We start from the raw sequence: 13,831 nt of genomic DNA on the forward strand, positions 1-13,831 counted from the left end.
AATGTACTGATGGTGTGCTAGTCCATTGCTTTCCATTTACCTCTATTTTGGAGTAATAGGGAGAACTCCACTACTGGTTATTTAGCACTCAATTCTTTTTTCCCCTTATATTACTTTTATATATATTTTTTACCAAGGTTGTATTCATTTATTGTACTGTAAATCGTTCTCATGACAGGTTTATTTTTACTGTTGCTGAAAGTTTACATACTTGGCAGCTACTGAAGCAATGCATAATAGGACTTGGACTACATCACACAAGACAGAGGCAGCTTGTCCAACAATATATCTTATGAGTATCCAGGGGGATCTTGGCAAATGACCTGAATCTTACAGTAAGGAACCGTGTACACAGGCCTTTGCTTGCATCAGAATGGCGTTTCTCAACATACAAAAGTAGTCTGACATATATTGAAGCAGTTTAATGCAGCTAAACAGGAGGTCAAATGCAGGTTAGAAAGGGGCCAGCTTCTGGTAACCTGCATCTATGAAGGAACTCAGCTGGATCTCAGTAATGCCCCAAGCTGTTATAAAAAACAAGCTTAATGCATGTGAAAGCATTATAAGCTCGAAAGAGCAGGGCCCTCAATCCCCTCATGTTTTGCATTGTATTGTTCTGTCACATGTTCTGTCCCCCTTTGTAATGTACAGCGCTGAGTGAACTATTGGCGCTTTATAAATACTGTATAATAATAATAATGGCACAATATCCCTCAACTACACAAGCTCTAAAGATATTTTAGAAAATGTATATGTTCGCTAATTGCATTGACATGTGGTGTTTTTGTGCTCTTTCATCCGAGTGGTAAAAGCAGGCAACTGAGCCATGGTTTAACAGTCACCTGGCCACCTACCTGAACTGTCCCAATACAGCTAGAGAGAGCTGCATAGACAACCCAGACGCTGCTTTTTTAACTCGGTGTGCAGAGTTTGACAAGGGCTACCACCTGTCAAACTTGCCCATTGACTTTAATGGGGCTGGTAGTGCATAGTGCAGCATTATAGGATTAAATCAGGCAGTGAAGAGGCATTATAACAATATTATGTGCCCAGTGGGCAGGAGGTTAACCAATGCTAACTTAGGAATGGGAACATTTATTATACCCCTTTCTAGCCTCTGAAACCCCTTCCATGTACCCACAACCCAGACATTCAGGTAGGTATATTTCCTCATTCTATTCCTAGCTGTTAACCCCTTTGCTCCCTAGTCCAACTGTAAACCCAGTTATGCAGGCCTTAGTTCTATGCTTGGGCCTTTTCCTCCAGGCCTTCATGACTCATTCAGTGTGCTGCTTAAATCACCCCAGTCCCTCTAGTACTGAATCTGGGAGCTTACACTAAAGCTAGGTTCACACTGCTGTGATCACATTGTGGTCCGACTTTCCGAGCAATTATGTAGTGCAACTTGGATAAGGTTTTATATTTTATGGGGCCAAAATCCTGTTGGAATTGCACTACAGCAGTGCAGGAACCTTTTCCAAAATCCTGCTGTGCTGAGTTGCTTTGATGTGAATGGACACCATTGAAAATAATTTGATTTCCATTGTCATGCAAGTCTGTTTGAAAGGAGCCTTCGTGATTATGCCCCTCCCCCACTGAGCAGCACATAACTCATAAATTATAACCTACAGTTACAATACCACTGTATCACCCTCTAGTGTGCTACTAGAATAGTGCAGTGAATTATAGGTAAAATCATTGTTTGACCCATGGTAATTGTGTGAGTCTGTGAATGAGGTCAGGGTATTGCAGGTCAGCTGGATGACTTAACAGTTTGAGGCTCTATCACCTCCTCCTGACTCTGAAGGACCATGGAAGCTTCCAGAAGTCGGTAAGCATAAAGGGGTGGAGAACGCATCTACAGGTTCCTGGGAGTCTGGCCAATCCCAGGTTTGGAGGCCCTGGTAGAGAGGTGGACTGGCCCATAAATATGGGCTCCATCGATTCAAGTCAAACTGGGCATCCCATAATCCCTATTTCCCTATCCAAGTTGATTTCACCTAATAAAACAACAAAACCAAGCCCATGGACTGTTCATTGTCTTTGGATACAAGTCAGTGTAAAAATACCTGTTGCCTGGCTGTGCAAGGAGAGGCTTAGGGATACCCACAAAACAGCGGCCCTCACAAGGGTAGCGCTACACCACACTTAGGTAGGTTCACACTTATGTGGTGTGGGATTCCTGAGCATTTCCCACAATGTACTGCAATCACACTGTGTTTTCAATCTGCTGTGGGTGTCAATACAAAATTAACGACACCCCAAACAGATTGCAAATGCAGTGTTGTTTTCCGGCACCAGATCACACAGTACAAAAGGGCGCTGCGGTGCAGTTGCAGTGTGGCTCCAACAAAGGTGCCTGCACATCTTTGGTGCAATGTGGTATGATTTGAGCCCATTCCTGTTCCTGTGCGATTCACATGCAGGTTATAGTGTGAACTGGGACTTAAGGAAATCCCTATTCAGATGAATCAATGCAGCAAGTTTATTAAAGATAACTGTGGTTATTTCTCTATTAAAAACATGCTGAGCGATATTGCCCGTGTGGAGCAAGAGAACTAATTTATAAAAGTAATTATCATTTGTCTTTAATGAATTCTCTCATTACATTACTAAATTTGCAAAGCCTGATTGCTGGGAATTTAATATACTATATCAGTTAAGGCATAGATTGTATTTATTTATTTGGGCCTGATAGCGTCTATAATGGCAGCAAGATGAGCTCTTCTAATTAGTACTGTTAGACATGTAATTTCTTTATATAATCAGAACATGAGATCCTGCAAGCACAGACTTAAGCTCATACTTTGCTCCGTACAATATCTGCAAATCTAATAACCCACAGTATGTACTTTACACTGACTCGGGTAATGGTCCCCGGATGAGATTGATGGCTAAGCATTTTACCTAAATGCCAAGAAAACTATTGCTGCTAATTATACTGGCAGTCAGGGGTTGCTGTCTATCATGCTGTTTTAAACACTAATGTAATCTGTTATAGCACATTAGACAGCCAGTTGACTCCCTGCCTGCAGTAGGGAAATTTTACATAATTCAGTCTTTGCTAAATGCTTTGTATAGAGCATTGTATATGATATAATGCCATGCTACTGGGATACATTTTTGCATTTGTCGCTGTGTTACCAATTATTCTGGGGCCTGCATCTATCAAAATTATTCTAAATATTTCAATAATAGCAGTTTAATTAATTTCATCATAAATATACTAAGTTCACTCTCTCTGTATAAAGTTGCCCATACAGATGCTGCTGCTGTCTGCTGTTCTCTGACCAATTCTGCTCTTAAACCCAGCAGGCGGGATTTTTAATTTTATGAATATTCCTTCTCATCCGACACCAGTGCCTGACTTCACAAATGCGCTTCTAGAAGAATGGTCAAACATGCCCATAGACACACTACTAAACCTTGTGGACGGCCTTCCCAGAAGAGTTGAAGCTGTTATAACTGCAAAGGGCGGGGCAACTCAATATTGAACCCTACAGACTAAAACTGGGATGCCATTAAAGTTCATGTGCGTGAAAGGCAGGCTACATAGTTACATAGTTGGTCTGGTTGAAAAAAGACAAAAGTCCATCCAGTTCAACAGCTATAATCCTATACCCACAGTTGTTCTAGAGGAAGGCAAAAAAAAACCCAGCAAAGCATGATCCAATTTGCTCTTGCAGGGGAAAATATTCCTTCCTGGTCCCCCGAGAGGCAATTGGATATTCCCTGGATCAACTTTACCTATAAATGTTAGTATCCAGTTATATTATGTGTATGTAGGAAAGAATCCAGGCCTTTTTTAAAGCAATCCACTGAGCTGGCCAGAACCAACTCTTGAGGAAGTCTATTCCACATTTTCACAGCTCTTACTGTGAAGAAACCTTTCCGTATTTGGAGATTAAATCTCATTTTCTCCAGACGTAGAGTGCCCCCTTGTCCTCTGTGATGATCTCAGGGTGAATAACTCTACACCGAGTTCACTATATGAACCTCACATGTATTTATACATGTTGATTATATTCTCCCTTAATCTCCTCTTCTCAAGAAATAATAAATTCAGTTCCTCTAATCTTTCCTTATAGCTGAGCTCCTCCATGCCTCTTATCAGTTTGGTTGCCCTTCTCTGTACTTTCTCCAGTTCCCCAATGTTTTTTTTGTGAATTGGTGTCCAAAACTGAACTGCATATTCCAGATGAGGTGTTACTAATGATATGTACCGGGGTAATATGATATCTCTCTCTCTGGAGTCTATACCTCTTTTAATACAAGAGAGGATTTTGCTCGCTTTAGAAACCGCAGCTTGGCATTGCATGCCATTATTAAGCTTGTGATCTACCAGAACCCCCAGATACTTCTCTATGATTGATTCTCTCAGTTGTCCCCCCTAGTATGTATGATGCATGCATATTCTTAGCCCCAAAGTGCATAAATTTACATTTATCAACATTAAACCTCATTTTCCATATAGTTGCCCAAATAAACAGTGCATTGAGGTCTACTTGTAAGTCCTGTAAGGACGTTATTCCACTGCACAGCTTGGTGTCATTTGCAAAGACTGAAACAGGATTTTTAATCCCAGACCATATATCATTTACAAATATATTAAAAAGTAAGGGTCCCAACACTTATCCTTGGAGTACACCACTGACAACCGTAGACCATGCAGAGTATGAATCATTAACCACTACTCTTTGAATATGATCTTTTAGCCAGTTTTCTAACCACTTACATACAGATTTTTTCAAGCCTGTGGACTTTACCTTACACATTAGCCGTGTGTGGGTAACTGTGTCAAACGGTTTTGCAAAATCCAAGTATACCACGTCCACCACCACCCCTCTGTCCAAGGTTTTGCTCACCCCCTCATAAAAAGAAATCAGATTTGTTTGACAACTTCTGTATTTAATGAATCCATGCTGTCTGCTGTTTAAAATATTATTTTTTTCCATCAAGAACTCATCTATGTGGTCTTTTATTGAACTCTCCAGTATCTTCCCAACTATAGATGTTAAACTAACAGGTCTATAATTACTTGGTAAAGATTTTGATTCATTTTTAAATATAGGCACCACATTGGCCTTACGCCAATCCAGTGGTACTATGCCAGTCATTAAAGAGTCCCTAAAAATTAGAAACAATGGCTTTGAAATGACAGAGCTCAATTCTTTAAGGACCTGTGGGTGTATGCCATCCAGTCCAGGTGCTTTATTCACCTTTATTCTGTCTAAATATTTCTGGATCATATCAATTGTGAGCCAGTGTGGATCATTTGGGGCTGTGTCAATACCATGCCCAATATGGTCCCTAAGGCGTCCCAATCCTTTTGGCAATATAGTGTATGTACTCAACAGGCCCTAAACCATTCCACCTAATAACACCTAAATGACCCTACAGTCCTGTGCAAAAGTTATAGGCAGGTGTAGAAATGCTGTAAAGTAAGAATGTTTTCAAAAATATATATTTTAATTGTTTCTTTTTATCAATTTACAAAATGCAAAGTGAGCAAACAGAAGAAAAATCTAAATCAAATCAATATTTAGTGTAACTACTCTTTGGCTTCAAACCAGCATCAATTCAATTCATCAAGCTATTATGAAGAAACACAAAGAAACAGGCAATGTTGAGGTCTGTAGATGCAGTGGTTGGCCAAGGAAACCTAATGCAGCAGATGAAAGACCAATCATGCTATGACATCAGAAGATATCCAGCAGTGCCATCATCACAGAACTGGTGGAAATCAGTAGGACCCAGGTACGCCCCTCTACTATCTGGAAAGACCTGGCCAGAAGTGGTCTTCGTGGAAGAATTATGGCCAAAAAGCCATACCTTTGATGTGGAAAGAAGGCGAAGCAACTCAACTATGCACAAAGACATAGGAACTAGGGTGAAGAAAAATGGCAGCAGGTGCTCTGGACTGATAAGCCAAAATTTGAAATATTTGGCATTAGCAGAAGGCAGTTTGTTCACCAAAGGGCTGGAGAGCAGTACAATAATGAGTGTCTGCAGGCAACAGTGAAGCATGATGGAGGTTCCCTGCAAGTCTGGGGCTGCATTTTTGCAAATGTAGTTGGAGGTTTCGTCAGGACTAATGGTGTCCTCAATGTTTAGAAATACAGGCAGATACTTATTCATAATGTGATACCATCAGGGAGGCATGTGATTGGCCCCAATATTTTTTCTTTGCAGCAGGACGGCCACCCCAAACATACAGCCAGTGTTATTAAGAACTATCGTCATCGTAAACGAGAACAAGGAGTCCTGGAAGTGCCAACAGAGCCTTGATCTCAACATCTTCAAGTCTGTGTGATTACATGAAGAGACAGAATGATTTGAGGCATCCTACATCCACAGAAGATTGGTGGTAATGTCTCCAAGATGTTTGAAACAACCTACCTGCTGAGTTCCTTCAAAACCTGTGTACAAGTGCACTTAGAAGAATTGATACTGTTTTGAAGCCAAAGGGTGGTCACACCAAATATTGATTTGATTTGAATTTCTCTTCTGTTCATTTAGTTTCTATTTTGTTAATTGCTAAAAATAAACTATTAACACTTCTGCTTCTGAAAGCATTCTTAATTTACAGCATTTTTTAACAACTGCCTATAACTTTTGCACAATACTGTAAGTGGATTTGAGATGATATTTTATGCAGAATGTGAATATTGCTTAGGTAGCTCATTGCACAGGCAGCTCAAATTTATATAGACTGTTTGATTAAAACATATTTGGTGATGGAAATTACATACAGTACCAGTTTATATGGTGGCAGGGCTTTTTTTCAGCGGGAACACAGGAGAACACTGTTCCAGCACCTCCAGCACTAAATGTATGTAATGGCAATGGGTGCTGGGATGTGCTGAAGAGTCTATTGTTGATGCTGGTTGCTGCAGGATCTATTGTTACTGCTGGTAACCTATTTTTTTTTTTTTGCATGGGGTCTGTTGTTGCTGGGGGGGGTCTTATGTTGCTGGAGGGTCAGTTGTTGCTGGGAGGGATTTCCTGTTGAGGAAGGAGTCTATTGTTGCTGGCTGCTGGTTTGGCCTATTGATGCTGGCTACTGGGAGACCTGTTGTTGTTGCTGGGGGTCTATAATTCCTGAGGTGGTATTTTGTTGTAGGGGGTCCATTGTAGCTGGGGGGTCTATTGTGTGAGGGATCAATTGTTGCTGACTGCAGGGGATCAACTCTATTTTACAGCTTTTCTTGTTATCATTAACATATTACATACAAATTACATAGCACCACAAAATTATACTTGGTTCTGTAATCTCTAAAAGGGGTGCTACTGGGAGGTGGGTAGGAGGTGAAACCAAGGGATGGTGCTTGGAGGTGGGTAGGGGGCAGAGAGAAGGGGTGACTCAAAAAGCGGGGAGTTCCTGCACCTATTCTCTGAGAAAAAAAAGCCCAGTATGGTGGACTCTTGGACATACATATTTTGCTTTTCTTTAAGACAAACCTAACTTTTTCTTTTACAAAGAATATTATTATAGAATAGGTAACAGCAGAGAATCAGTCGAAAACAGATACATTGACCGACAGGAATGAAACATACAAACCTAACCTTTTCAAGGGTGAACAGCTCAATAAAGATGGTCACACATGCAACAATATGATTATGCCTTCTATAGTTGAAAGAACTACACCCAAGTGTGGGATGATGCATGAGATCCAAGGTGGTCTTTGGATATGGCTGTATGAAAAAGTGCTTGCATATGTTTGAACAGTAGATTTGTGTAGAGGGCAGATGTGGCAAGGTGGTTAAAACATAAAAATGTATTGATAGCATTGCTGACCGAGTCACACCACCTGTATACACATTAAAAAGTCTATGGATTCCCTTTTAGAAGTTGTTGTATTCATTCTGCTACAATCCCCTTTCATTCAGAAAGCTACACTTTTTTTAACCCTCTCCACCCATTTGTACTTCTCTTTGAAGTAGTTATTCTCAATGAAGATATATATAGTAGATTAAACAAGAATCTATTTAGTTCCAAAAAGTATTCACTATGCTTTCAAGGCATTTTCTAGTGCTAAATTGAATTTTAGGTGACATCTCACGAATTTGATTGGCTGTTAACAGTCACTGACTGTTTAGTGTAACAGTACTTCTCATAGCATACAGAGCAACAAAGCTAGAGAAAGCTAGAGTTGACGTTTTATAAAATCGTATGGGGTACCTGTACTTAATTCATTACTATGGTTGGAATATTGTTATATATATGTTCAGTCCTAAATCTTGCTAAGTGCATATCTCTGCTGTTACTCATATTTCCTGTTGTTAGGGGGAAGTAGGTGAAGCTGGCTTGCCAGGGGCATCTGGGCTTCCTGGACCGGCAGGTGTAAAGGTATTAGTACAAATAACCTTGTTGCTGGGTTTATGGTTCAGGTGTGTATGTAATGCAAGAACATCGCATGCAGTTTGATAAACCTAGCTAATGTGCATCTTATAATAAATGAAAAATAATCCGGGTAGAGTTATGGTCAGACAGGAGCTTTTCATATCTGCAGTTTTACCATGATAATTCTTCTGATCTCCACTGCATCGGCAATGTAGATGTGAATCGGAAATGCTCACAAGGATGTCTTTCTCCAAAAATGTTATGTTTGTTGTGTTTTGCATTTTACAATTTAAAAAGCTATCAGATGTTAAATGCTCCTATTTGCCTGGGCATGCAGTTGAAGAAATGAGAATTTTAAATAAGTTATGTATGTTTTCCATGATATGCTGTACTGTATAATGTGGGTATTGCCAAAGCTTACTTGAACAAGCTGAAGTCTGAAGCTGATTGGCTGCCATGCACATCTGCACCAAATTTTGTACTTTCCAGTTTTAGTAAACCGAACTCTCTGTGTTTTAGTACTATACTTTTTGGTGTGTTGGTTGTTTCAGTCTAATTGCTTTGTTGGTCTTCTACCATTTTTTGGACAGACGTTGTCCCCCCATATTACCTATAGCTGTTATTCCACAAACACTACCCATAATTTTTGAACTAACAAAAAATTGAATAAGGTACTACTTAGTACCTTACACCTAGTGTCTGTAGGCTGAAATCTAAAAGAATGTGGTCTTTTTTTTGTCTACTAACCTAGTAAAGAGCACTTTCTTCCAGGGGCGGACTGACAACTCATGGGGCCCCCGGGCAATAGGGGATCATGGGGCCCCTGTGTCCTTGCCCAAACTCAAAAAATCCTATGAAAAAGGTACCAGGGGCATCTCATGGGGCCCCCTACTGACCCCGGGCCCTCGGGCAGTGCCCGAGTTTCCAAATGGTCAGTCCGCCCCTGCTTTCTTCATATCCTGCATCAGGAAAAGGCTTGAAAACGCAATTTATACCATACACTTTTTCTGCAGCCTCTGCTTTTTGCCATATGGCAGCCCACATTTACTTGCTGCTAAATTAAGATACTACAAAATAATATGTTAGGATAGAAATATTGGAGCTGCCATTTCTGACTTATGTTTCAAAGTGCAGGGTTCAGGGCTGTTATTATTGTCTGTGCTTTACTTCAGAGTAAGTCGCTGACCTGGAACTAATTCAAAACAACCAGTTTATTTTAATGTCATCTGCCCCCATAGCTGCTTTATACTTCTTCTCATGTCACACCCTCACCAATGCCCATGAGCAAAGAAAAGAGTCCTTGAAGCTGTGTGTAAGCTCCAGGTCCCAGGTTGGAGGTTACACAGGGATAAAAATTCTCTATTGACTTCCATGTAACAATGCTGGTTTCCTGAGTGAAAAGTCGCAAAAACAACCCATGAGAAGATGGGAGGTGAGTCATGTTCTCACCCATATCTAAAATTACCTGCTATGTCAGTTCGCTTCCTGGGTGAGCTAAGTTGTAGGTGAGCAAATGGGAAGCTGAGTATAGGCAGTTGCAGGGGTTGGCATTAGGGAGAATCTGTTGCTTTGACCTGCATGGCTTTAACATTTTTTAACTTCAATATTTCTTTAATTGTATAAAATGTAGTGATTTGTAGATTAGTGATCAGATAAAGTAGCTATTACAAAGACAAGGCTTAACCAACCACATAATCAGGGGTTAATTTACTAAAGGCAAATAGTCTGATCACCGTTCAAGGGAATTTTCCCATAGCTCAGTAAATGTTGTGAATATTTACTTTGCAAAGAATACCCAATCATGTGCAAGGAAAATATAACAAAAAGTATTTTTGCTTACACATTGTTGAATGATGGAAGTCTGCAGAGCGTCACCCCATTTACTAAGCTAAGGAAGAATTGCCCTTGAAAAGGGAACAACCTGATTTGTTTTTAGTAAATCAACCCCTCTAGACTTGCATTGTAAAGAGGGCCAGTAAACCACAGCCTTTGGGGTTGAGTTAATAAGGGAAAAGAGACCGTTCACCTTGAATTTTCATGACATTCACTAAGCTAAGCTAAGCTAAAATTCCCTTGCAAACCAACAATTCTCTTGCAAAGTGAACAGACCATTTGCCTTTAGCAAACTAACCCCTATGTACTGTATAGTAATGCAAAGCAGGAAGCAGAGTATGGATATGAACTAAGTACAGATAATTACAAAGCACATATAGAAACAGGGTTGGAATTGATTTATTTCACCCTGATCTCTTTTATACGAACAGAGTGGGGAACTAGACTCACAAGACATTGTTCCCTGCTTAAAGTGTTACTAAACCCAGGACCCTGCATTCACTATATCTGGTCTCCCACAGTACACACAACATGGAAATGCAATTATTTAGTAAATATAAACTGCTAAATACCTTTTCTCAGCAGTATATGTCTTGTCATATCTTGTCTTGTCTATCAGTGTCCAGCTGAGCACTGGTTAATCTTGTAGGATGAGATTTCAGTTTCCTCAGACTGTCCTCTGAGGCTGCATGACTCCTGACCCTCTGTCTGGACAGTGCTGATTGGCCCTGTGCCGATCACGTGCACCCTTCCAAAAAAAAACCCCAAAACAAACTCTCTAGTAATGTTCATGCATTTGTAGAGTGTCTCATAGGACTCTGTACTATCATCAGATGGATTGGGGACTGTGGAAGAAGGGGAGGATCAGAGAAGACAGGATCAAACAGCCTTTTCACACAATGCAGAGGATTAAAGTGGTAGTAAAGTCTGTTTTTTAACTTGTACCTACAAGTAAGCCTATAATAAGGCTTACCTGTAGGTACTGTAAATATCTCCTAAATGTGTACCATTTAGGAGATATTTACCTGTGTAGAGCACCGGCTCATGCGCTCTGAAGGAATGGCATGCCTGTGCGGTACCTTCAGAGCTGTGTTCCGTAAAAAGTGACTCCCGTGCGCATATGCCGGAGTGATGTCATTGGGGCTCAGCCAGTGAAACCTGGAAGAAGGACCGCATGAAGATGGAAGCCCTATCAGCGGTGACAGGGTAACGCTGGAGGGCTTCGTTTTAATGTAAATTTCACATAATGTGCTAGTATTTGAGATGCATACTAGCACATAATGCCTTTGTCTTTCAGGGGAAAACTTTGAGGTTTTTTTTACTAGAGTTTACTACCACTTTAACCCCTTAGGTTCCATAGTGAATATAGCAAACATGCTTTACTACATATACAGACTACTTTTACTGGTGTGGGTTTAGTAACACTTTAAAAATGCCAAGGTATGACTTGACATATCAATATGTATGACTTGACTTTTCAACATGGTATTCAGTAGAGCAAAGCACCTTCTGGCTGCTTGAGGGTGCTTCGTTGTAGGCACAAGTATATTTCATAGTATCTCTGTAATGTAAATAGAAGAATTGTGGTTAAAATTTCAAAGAGCTTTAAGGAAATATGTTGAAAGGTTGAAGGTGTTTTTATTCCATAGTACATTTTTGTTTTCTTTAGATACCACTTTTAATAGCACTTATAGTGCAAATAAGAGGCCTATATAGGACATACTTCAACTTCAATCTAATTACCATCTAATTCATACATTATTCATAATTAGCAGGTTGAAGCGAGATGCTCTGGGCATGCTTGGTACATCATTGATCTCATTATCCTACAGTTATCATTGGACCTTCTGTGGCTTGTTACCTTCACAGTATGGCTGCTCACCGTCACTAACACAATATCCAGAAATTAGCAAAAAAACAATTCTAACTCAAATTCTCTAAAATGTACAAACATGTACTCCGAGAATGATTTCAAAAGTCTAGATGAAAGGAAAATAAGGACTGTTGCCCATAACCACCATGCGTACTCTAGCTGCCATTTTGTGAGTGATATTAGAATTTAGTTAGTGAAGCCTTATGTTGCTATAGGCAGCAGCCCCGCTTTTCCCTTCATCCCATTTTTTTCACATTAGCAAGTTTGCTGAATTGCTTAAAAGGTTGCACTAATCTAAATTTAATTTTGAAGAAGTGCTTTATAATAATAAATGCATGACTTTGTTTCCAAACTTAGGTTTTAAAAGGTTCTCTGGCGCTAACCCAACACATTACTGGCACGACATACACCTGCATTCCCACACGCATGTTTTACTTTCACTGTTTGTATACTAAGCATTCATTGCAAACATTGTTCAAATACAGTGAATCGCATGCCACCGAATGCTTTATTTTATGTGGAGTCTTTTCTATTGCTCAGAAAATAATGCTGAATTCTAGAACTCTGTTCAGCCTTTCATGATCGTATTGCTCTGACTGTGTGACTTGTCCTTCATGTCTGCTGCTTTTGTGTTTTTCTCTCCTTTCTTTCTTCTGTGTAACATAACAGGGCGATCAGGGCGAGGTGGGACAGAAGGTAGGTCTTATTCTGATCTTGCTATTTTGTGTGAAGTTGTATATTCCTGTATCCATCTTTTGGGAAACAAGAAAACTCTCAGAAATGTAACAACACCAGTTAAGACCCTCGAAGGGTTATTTACCGATGTGAACCTTAGAGATAACATTGGCAAATAACCCTTATTGTCTGTATCCTGTAAACCTATGGCGAAGTGGGAAAGAATGAACTTGTTATGACAGCTGGGATTTACTATAGGTCTTTGAAAAAGAAGGATCAGTTTTCACCATGGGCTTTAACTTGTGGTTGTTAGCTTAAACACAATAGTGCTCAGACTTACCTGCAAAAATATCTTCGTGCTTCTGTTCATCTGTTTCAAATTCAACTCACTTCTACAGTATGCTTGGTTAACATTGCTGCTTCTAATTTGGCATTAAAATACATTACAATTCATATTATGTTAAAGAAGAACCTAATGAAAAGCAGGATATTGTTTTAAAATACAGAGCTGTTGCAAAACCAGTAGTCAACATCCTACAAACTATACCTGTATGTGCCCATCCTTTCCACCACATCATTATGGAAAGTAGAGTTGACATGGCCCAGTTAAGAGTCACCCATCACGGACAAAGGACTGATTTTTTTTTCTAGCTAACACTTGGTGCAATTTTCTGAGATGGTAAATTTGTATTAACAGAACTGATTTAAGTTACTGTATTATTTTACTACATATAGTGCAGAAGTTCTTCTTCATATGTTTTCAACTGTGTTTTGTAAGTCCTCGTTCACGTGGGCATCCTTAACCACTTCGCGCCGGCGCCTCCCAGACCTATAAGAGTTTCAAAAGCCAGGAGGCGAGCAGGGTTTTAGGGTGATTTGCCGTCATGGCGGTCACATGATCGGAAAAGGTCCCGATCGAAAGGGGAGATCGGGACCTTTCCGTGAGTCACGGACATATGTGCTGGGAGCGTGCAGGGGGCGTGCTCTCAGCACATATGTATTTTATAATTGTACACAAATATGCGGTCGCTCAGCGTCAAGGTCCAGAGGCCAAGAGGCCGCATATTTGCGTACGCTTGGCGTCAAGGGGTTCAGGGTATGCTGAT

General features: G+C 40.2%; 1 protein-coding gene across 1 annotated transcript in view; it reads left to right on the forward strand.

Moving 5' to 3' along the window:
* COL13A1 (collagen type XIII alpha 1 chain) overlaps positions 1–13,831 on the forward strand; it is a 235,357-nt gene that overhangs the window by 140,359 nt on the left and 81,167 nt on the right. Inside the window, exons 16-17 of the mRNA XM_089677089.1 lie at positions 8,288–8,350; positions 12,720–12,746. Of these exons, the coding sequence (XP_089533215.1) occupies positions 8,288–8,350; positions 12,720–12,746 (90 nt within the window). The remainder of the gene's footprint in view (positions 1–8,287; positions 8,351–12,719; positions 12,747–13,831) is intronic.

The sequence above is a fragment of the Staurois parvus genome, unplaced genomic scaffold (genome assembly GCF_062004578.1).
Source record: "Staurois parvus isolate SC_StPar_1 unplaced genomic scaffold, SC_StPar_1.0 ptg000177l, whole genome shotgun sequence".
Lineage (NCBI taxonomy): Eukaryota > Metazoa > Chordata > Amphibia > Anura > Ranidae > Staurois > Staurois parvus.